Source organism: Diadema setosum, chromosome 7, assembly GCF_964275005.1.
Source record: "Diadema setosum chromosome 7, eeDiaSeto1, whole genome shotgun sequence".
Taxonomy (NCBI): Eukaryota; Metazoa; Echinodermata; class Echinoidea; order Diadematoida; family Diadematidae; genus Diadema; species Diadema setosum.
In genome coordinates, this window is record NC_092691.1 from 11,138,872 (window position 1) to 11,148,000 (window position 9,129).

Below are 9,129 nucleotides of genomic sequence, written 5' to 3' on the forward strand. Positions count from 1 at the left end.
TACGTTCACATTTTGGAGCAAAATTTGACAACTTTTGCAGGCGTACCAGAACTTTTTGGGGGCTTTAAAGACACCTCTACACTACCAAGTGAACAGAAGTGTAACACAATGAATGAATGGAAGACACTTGTAGATAGAGTGACGTAGTCTACTGCGCAAGTTAATATGCTGACACCTCACATGCAAGCCATGATTTCCTCCTAACATCTTATTCTTTTGGCCACATCTATTCCTTCAGGCATATGGCCATTACACAGAGTTGTCCGATCCTCCAGGGTAGTTCAGTACTGACTCCTGTTCCCTGTCAGGAGCTGCAGGCACTCTTATTACATGTGCATCATGTCAATGTTTCTGGACAATTCAGCCTCCAAAGATGCCTGTCGGTGAACACACAGCAAAAGAAACTTCAAGACCATAGTTTTTCCTTGCTGACAGAGAATGGATGACATTTAGTACTTTTTTTTTTTTTGTAAAGATATTCTTTGTATTTCTATATAGCATATGGAGAGAACAGCAACAAAATGCAATCTTCTGAAACAGAGCACACTATCAATGTTCCTGAAGCTGATTTTTTTTTTTTTTCCAATCCTATGCGAGACATCAATTTATACATTTGGAAAGTTTGCTCAACAACTTTACACTCCATTTTATATGAAGAGTCATGTACAGCCACATATTCAAAGTGTTTCGTAGATAAAAAATTATGCACAGACGCACATTCAAAACGTTTCTTGGATAACTAGAAAAGCACTCTGCCAAGCAGCTAATTTCCACCCATCCATACATGCTGACAATCATCCAATATCCTAATATAGAATCCTTTTGTTTATGTCATCAGCTTCCAGCTGCTCGCCCGAGCAGAGCATGCGCTTTAGAGCACCTTTGCAAACCTCAAGCATGCGCAGCTTCCAACTCTCAAATTCATTGACCCTATCTGCAAAAACAACCAAAATTCTTCAAAAATCCATAAAAATTCCTGGATCACTATCAAAATTTAATTATCTTTTTGTTTGTTTTTTGTGTATGTCATTATCAACTTTTTCTGTAAGTTTCATCCAAATCCATCCCCAACTTTTTGAGTTATTTTGCACACAGAAAAAGCAAATGATGAAAACATAACCTTCCCTTGGCAGAGGTAATTAAGCAAGTACATACCAGTTCTCTCTTCGCTTCCTCAATCTTCACTTTTGCCAGGGAAACATTTGGTGGGAGGTCGTTGTAGCTCTCCAGTTTTGCACGCAGGGGGGCCAACTTTGAGTTGAGAGTTTCCAGATGCTGGATAGTCAATAGTAAGTTTAACATAGACTATGTGATTGATGTACGTCATACGGTCACATCACAAAATTCCATCTGAGATCTCATCCATTACAGTGCACTATATATTATATATCATACAGACATGGTTATAGCGAAATTCTCGAAATAAATTGGAGGTTGACTTGTCCTGTTGACACATTATCTTTGATGCACTTAAGAGCTAACAACTAATTCATGACAGGAAAAAAAACCTGAACTCATGAATATACAAACATTATGCACTTGTAAAAGAATCTTGAGCATCCAACATCTCATTAGTACTAAAAGGTAGTACAACAAATTGATATTGCAGTGAATTATGGTAAGTTCTTGCTCTGAAAGAAAAAAAGACAAAAGAAGAAAAGAAATATGTTTATAAACATATCCTGAGCAGTAAATGGATAGACACTGATGACTGAACTTTGTTGTTGGTGTTTATTTGAATTCTGCAGGAAAACCTGATACTTGCCTCAGATAATTTCACTAGACTCTGATGATATACAGAAGGATCAACCTCTGATTCAGTCAGGTTCTCCTGTTCAAACAAACAAAACAAGAGCATTACTGTCTAACACAAAATAGAGGCATTACTGTTTAAATAAAATGCAGTTTCTGATATAAGATTACCAAAGGCAGGGGCAGATCCAGGAATTCCATAAAGGGGAGGCACCTTTACAAAATTAAAGGGGGCGCACACCCCCCCCCCCCCTCATTTTTTTTTTTCATTTCTTTTGTTTCAACAAAAAAATAAAGAGGGGCGCGCACCCAGTACGCCCCCCTCTGGATCCGCCACTGAAAGGGAATATGAGACATAGCTGTTCTCATCACATGGGAATGCATTTTAGCTCAGTTTAGAATGCTGCATTAATGTTATTCACCTGTAAATATAATTGTTTGTGAAAATGAAACAAATGCATGCCAACTAGTTGTGATAATTCACAGGTCAGTTATACCATTGATGATTTGTTTGTAGACATCCATTTGTGAAGTGGAGAATGACTATTTCACTGGACTGAATTCATCGGCTCAATTTTTCAGATGTCTACAGATATTATTTTTCAGTGGATAGGGACAATTTTCTTAACTTTTGAGGGGAAAAGAAATCATTACTTTAGTTTAGCTTTACATTTTGAATGAACTATTTTCTTTTATTCACAGTGACCATGCTACTCTACAATCGCTGGAAAAGAGTGGGAATCCTGCATCAAATGGGAATGGAGCATTTATGAATGCTAAATGGAGGAAAACAGCTATGGATGCAGGGGTGGATCCAGGAATTCTGTAAAAGGGGGGGGGGGGGGGCACAAAGCAGTTTTTATTTTTGGTGTCACTTCTGGGTTTAATCAGCTGACAAGCAAAAACAAAACAAAAAAACAAGAAAAAAAAAAAAAACATTTTCTTTTTTGGTGCCACTACAATCGGCTGACAAGGATCAATGGATCATTGTGTGATTCCATGCATACTTTTCTTTAAAAAAAATAAAAAATAAAAAAAAATAAAGGGGGCACACCCAAGGCCCATTTATTATTATTTTTTTTATTTCTTTAATTCAAAAAGAGAGAAAACAGTGAAGGGGGGAATGCACCACGTGTGCCCCCCCCCCCACCCCCCTGGATCCGCCACTGTGGATATGTGGTTACCTCTAGAACCTCAAGCTGGTTGCGGTACTCCTTCGTCTTGCTGTGGTAGAAGCCTGCTTGTCGGGTCTTCTCCTCCAGCTGCGGTCCCTGTTCCTTGGCTTGGTCTTCCAGCGAGGTCATTGCCCTGCCAGAATCACCATTGAGAATCTCTTATCAAACATACGGGTAAAGTGACTGAAGAATACCATTCTGTGTTCTAACTCATTATACATGTAAGAGGTAAAAATCATAACATACAAGCACACTAATAGAAGTTTCATTGAAATCAAAGATAAGAAATTCAACTGAAGATATTATTGCATAATGGTAATATAAGTATCAACCACAAAGGTTGCAAATTACATGAGGCCATACAGTTGCTTTACAGTTCTTCTGCTACTTTGTGAATAGAAAATAAAAAATAATTGTCCTGTTGGTTGATCAGTTAGTCTGTACAGCTCCATCTTTTAAATAGTCAATGCCAAGTTATTACAAATAGGACAGTATGGTAAAAAGGATGTATTTTTTCTATTACATCAGAAAAAAAGAGAAAGAAATTAAGTAAAGATTTGTTTGTGTCTTATGTTCACAATAACCTCCCCGAAGTATGATACACTTGAACTGTTGTGAAGAAATCAACATAAATAAACTGAATACAAATGTGACTGTGACCTTGTTATTATACTGAGATATATGTGACCCGCTACAACAAAAGGATCCTAAAGTCGCTGACGGCTGAGCCGAGAAAATTGAGTTTGAAGTCACATCATCAAAATTGGACAAAACAACCAGATTTCTGTTTTCGGTATAATTTTGTAGTCTAATGTTTTGTCTATCATCTGCCGAAATTTCGAAGCTAAATGATCAAAGGAAAGGCAAAAAAATCAGCGTTTTTCTGGGCCATGATTTTCCGACTTTCAAATTAACAGAAACGTGTCCGAAGATTTGGATTTAGCGCCGCAGCTGGACTCCGCCCCTAGCAACGAGGGAGTGATCTTATTGGTCAGTGCGTGGCATCCTGATTACTGATTGGTTGTGCGTAGACTGCTGGCGCTAAGCTTGAATGAACATTGCGGAGGTCGCTAGGAGCATGCCTTCTATTGTCAAGTGTTGAAAACTGTCTTGCCTCTGCTTGATCATGATAGCGTCGGAAGGTTCACTTTGAAGGCGTTTTTCTCGAAACTCTGATTTCCTCAACTACTTGACATGCGCTAATAAAATCATTGATATTTCCGCAACCGAGTACTTTTATTAGTTGTGCTATATATGAAAATAAAGTAGAAGAGTAAGGGAATAATGTCATGCCATTTTTAGAAATTTGTCCTTCCCCGACTTTCGGATCCTTTTGTTGTAGCGGGTCACATATTTACTGTGATGTTCACCTTGAAGTGACATACCTTTTCAAGGAATCACTCTTAATCATGGCACTCTTTGTTTTCTTGAAGAGATTCTGATTCAAGAGATTTTCCTCATGTCTGCAGTCTTCCACCTTTATCTGCTCCCGTGACAAATCAGTCATAGCCAAAAAATAGCTGTACAAGCAAAAACAAAATAATTTGCATGTTTACCTCGAAGTCTTTTTACTGCAATTCATAGATAATACAAACCACAGATCTAATCAGTATTTAGATATCGTTCATATCTAGTAAAAATGTTAGGACACCAGTCCATTGGTGCATGAAGCAACGATTAAAAAAAAAAATGCTTTAGATTGATCTGGTATACAAGTGGTAATTATATAGGCCTTACTGTGGCAAAACATTAGCTTCAGGTTATTCATTGATTAATTCTTAATAAATGATGCTTGTACTTCGCAGTACGGTGGATGATAAAAGTGCAGTAAACAGTTTTGTGCACAAGTTTACAATGTCTACTTCTCAAATTCATCCATGCAACTGTCTACGATGTACTGGTATTTATCTGTATAATGGTCTGGTTCCACTGGACTTGCCAGAATGTATAAGTGGTGAGCACTATGAAAAGGATGAAAATACAAGTACATATGGCAACCATCAAAGAAAGGTGCAAACATCCATGTAGCTGGTTTGATTCATTGGCTTACTTAGTATCTGAGGCTACTTTGAGGTCCAGGATCTGGGCCACATTAGACAGTGTCCGGAGGCTGACGTTGCCTGACTGAGAGAGGCTTGCTGGGGATAGACCAACATTCTGAAGAATGGCCGAGAGTCTGCTTGCTACAGATGAAAAGAAAAACAATAAATACAAATATTCTGAATGTTATAATGCCTTTGCTTATTTGACTCCCTTCCTCTAGGCAACTACACAGATAACAAGGCAAACACCAAGCAATGCCTTGCCTGCATATTGCCAAGTACAGTATTTTTCAATGTAAGTTCATCGGACTTTTGACATTTGATATTGTCAGACTTCTCAAATATTCGAACTTGCCTGGCCCGTATACCTATGGTGTGACTTTGGTGGTCATACCTCAAAGCTATGGAAAGTTATTGAGAGTACGCCAAATCCTTTACAATGCCAACACCAACGACAATGACGACAGCATAGGAAAAGTGACACCCATGTCTTGCCTCCACTATGCAGGCAAGACAATAAGGGACAAGAATATAATGTAGAAGAAGAAAAGATTCACCAGTCCATATAGCTAAAATAGTGGTTAGTGACAACCATCGGGTATCTCTACTTTATTTTTTTCACTTTAATGTATTTTCATTTTTGCAAATTCATGATTCAAAAGACTTTGTGAAAAGATACATGAGAAGCGCACATGATACAATGTCTAGTCAATTTTGTGATTCAAATACTATACATGATTCAAACACATCATTCCCCCTCCACTTTCTATGACTTTTCACAACGTGGCACGAGTACCTTCCGCATGGTATTCTTCTGTCTTTTGGTTCAGATCGTCAATGAGGAGCTGTCTGTCACGATCTCTCTCCTCAGATCGCAGCATCAGGTCGTAGAGCACTGTGACAGTTCTCTGGTTGATTTCATACTGTGGTATGGTCAAATCTCCGAACACTCTCTGCAACCAGCCACGGACCTACATGAAGTAAACAACAGAAATTAATATTCTCATTGAAAGCAATACAAATGAAAACATACAATATTCTTTTTCTGTCTGAACTTTTGTTTTTGCATGCACCACATCACAAAACAGAAATTGACTTGCCTAGACTCTCATTAAATTAGATTTCTGAGATGCCTGGGGCTTTGCCAGGCGCTAACTTTGGGTCACAGTACCACTGATGCTGAAAGCGCAGTTTTTCATCCATTTATTCCTTCTCCTTCTTTTCTTGACAAGGAAATGCATTAACAATTCAGTATTTTGCATTGGCCACTGCCTTTTTTCATATTCAGGTACAAAATAATTGCCAGTGCATAGACAAAACCTAGAACAAAAACTTCTATTCTACTGTATATGCAAGCCAAACAATTCTCATTTGCTTTTTTACCTTAGAGGTGAAATAAGATAAATCTTGTCACTCTCTTGTGAAGACTCTTGGGAGATTGATCAGTAGCTGATGTGCATGCGGTAACACAAGTCGCCCATAATTTGACCACAATGCAGTTCAAAATTTGACTGTCTGCTTCATGTAGAAACATAGTGATTTTGCGCACGGTAAAACCTTGGCATGGGAGGTCGAACCTTGATGCGGGTGCTGATACTCTGCTTGTATCAGGTTTTGCACCCTACTCTTGAAGAGGGCTCTATGCCCCTATGCTATGGAGTCTTACTTATCATTGAGTTCTAATACTTACGTAACAATATCAGTATTCTGGTATTAAATTAAGTTCATGTGTGATTTGTGTCTAGTCTCGTATGAGCGCACTTTGGAAACGACATGGCTCCACGTAGCCCGACCAGACATTGTGCAAAGTACAGCGTTAGACAGTCAAAGCCTCGCCATCAAAGTGGGGATCCACAACACAACTACAAAACTTATATCAATTTATACATTACTTATAGACATTTCTACGCTACTCACGTAAAGTGTATGTTTTTATTACAGAAGGTACATACGTCCATGGAGAGCCCTCACGATAATCCATTGAACAAAAAAATGGCACTTTCTAGCGCAATCTCCGACCGCCGGGGTTCATCATGCAGAATTCAAAATGGCGCGTTGACCACTCAGCAAATTATCTGTGTGCGTGCGTGGCTGGAAGTGCAGCGATCTATTGCGTGCGTGCACTCTTTGGTAGCAGCACGGTCGACAGCTTGACCTTTTAAAAGTGCATTCAGATCGCGTGAACTCCCGATATTCAAAATGGCCTGGCGTGAAAGACGATGTACAGTTCGCACATGCTGCATATAATCATCATTTCCGGTAAGTTGTAAAATATGTAAATTTATGTCAATATTGATAGCATAGATATGTAGTCTCATTAATGAAGATATACATGTACATTAGATAAGTTTGAGGTGACAAAAAAATGATCTAAAGTATCAAAACTCAAAGCGATTGCAATGCGATCGCTGAGCTCTCTTTGTGTTGTGGGTCGTGACGGTACAACCCTGTCGCTATTTAAAGCATGTGGCCTTTGATTCGACAGGGTTCCATGAATAGACCACTCTTACAAATAAAAATTCACTGAAATTCATGAATAAAAAATGGCGCATATCAAGTGCGAAATTCAAACTATGCAACTACCTCCACACATGTTCCGAAGAGCACAACAGTGGGCCACGTCGTCGGACCCCCGAAATCATTGTCGCGACCCTCCCGGGTCAACTCGCATAAGCAGTTCAACGGGTAAGTAACGGGTAAGTAAAGTCACACAGCAACACATATATAGACTTTTTTCATTCCAAGTTTCGAAGTTACTAGTCCATTTATCTGCATTGAATCTGTACAGCGTGTATACCTACAGCCATGATGGCAGCCGTTTCTGAGATAACTTGAACGTTTACGCGATATTTATGTTTTGCATTCCACCCGTGCCAGAATTTGCGGTATCACCATGGTTCGTCAACGTGTTGTGTATGCGTTGAATCTCTCGCACAGCATGTGAAGTACATGGAGTACCACGCTCACGTAGTGCGATACCGTGCGATGGAGTAATATGTACACGTATACAGTTTCGCCCGCGCGTGGCACGTGCTTGAACTTGAACTTTATTCTGTCGAACCCTTTCGGAGTATGAGAACATACATTCTATATACATGTCTATTATACATACATACAACTTACATTACAAGCATAAATACATGAAAAAAAAAGGATATGAGTAACATAAATGTAATATAACAAGCTAACAGTATAACAAGATGGCAAAAAGTAATTTGCCATCTTGTTATACTAGTAGTAGTACTGTCTAGTTTCATCTTTCCGATACTTTTTGTCATCTTGTTATAATTTTAGCTTGTTATATTACATTTACTCATATTCTTTTTTTGTTCATGTATTTATGTTTAGGAATGTTAGAGTCTTAGACATCTAACTTATGCTTATGTTATAGACTCTAAATTTTATATTGTTATGAAATAGCGTCTACATGTAAAATTTACTGTTTTATTTAACTATCAATTCACTTTTTCATCACACTTGCAAATCAGAACAGATATAAATTTTTATCAATATTAATGAATAATAAGTATGTTAAACGACTTGAAAAGAAAGAAAGAAATATATGTATATATACAGTAGATCTACATTAAGTAAATTTACATGTAGGGGGCCTATTGTATACGAACGATACTATACATGTGGAAGGATGGGACTCATATCTTACACAAATTATCATATGTGGGACCAATACCAAGTGAACGGATTTGATAGCAACACGCACCACGATTGTTCTGAAAAACAACGTCAAAATGAATTCAGAATCTGTACCTCTCTGTGCATATCGTTGATATTTCCATCTCTTGCAGTCATTTCAAAGTCTTGAAGATGAATTACACGCACGGTTTTGTAAGATAAACTCGTCAAATCGTCGGCTAGATAATCAAGTTCTGCAAGTTCAACGGGGCGCGGGCACATAAACTTCAGGATGAGTCAGAATAATTAAAGTAATTGTGCAAAATGAGATTGAATTTTAGAATAGACATCATAATATAGGTATATCAAAAATACGAATTTATTTATTTTAAAACAACTATTTTTAATAGCTAACTCAAATATCACAAAATAATACATCTACACTTAAACATTTACTTTCTTTTTCTTAATCTCGGAAAGCCAGAATATGTCTGCCTACATGGTCCACAAGAGTCAGTAAATTGCTG

The 9,129-nt window shown here is 38.0% G+C and overlaps 1 protein-coding gene across 1 annotated transcript; it reads right to left on the reverse strand.

Annotated features, from left to right (window-relative positions):
* Nucleotides 1-116: 116 nt before the first annotated feature.
* On the reverse strand, nt 117-8,869 carry LOC140230924 (HAUS augmin-like complex subunit 1). The gene is made up of 8 exons (XM_072311063.1): nt 8,738-8,869; nt 5,766-5,940; nt 4,978-5,110; nt 4,313-4,447; nt 2,937-3,060; nt 1,766-1,831; nt 1,156-1,275; nt 117-377 (listed from the first exon to the last, which is right to left on the reverse strand). Exons 1-8 carry the CDS (start codon nt 8,777-8,779, stop codon nt 327-329), a joined length of 846 nt encoding a protein of 281 aa, XP_072167164.1. The 5' UTR covers nt 8,780-8,869; the 3' UTR covers nt 117-326.
* Between the last annotated feature and the right edge of the window lie 260 nt (nt 8,870-9,129).

Excerpts from the sequence above, each read along its gene's own strand:
- LOC140230924 (XM_072311063.1), bottom strand. The coding sequence starts at position 8,779 with ATGACTGCAAGAGATGGAAATATCAACGATATGCACAGAGAG. Across the intron at positions 5,941-8,737 it reads TCAACGATATGCACAGAGAG|GTCCGTGGCTGGTTGCAGAG; the intron begins GTACAGATTCTG and ends TACTTCATGTAG. Across the intron at positions 1,832-2,936 it reads ACCAGCTTGAGGTTCTAGAG|GAGAACCTGACTGAATCAGA; the intron begins GTAACCACATAT and ends TTGTTTGAACAG.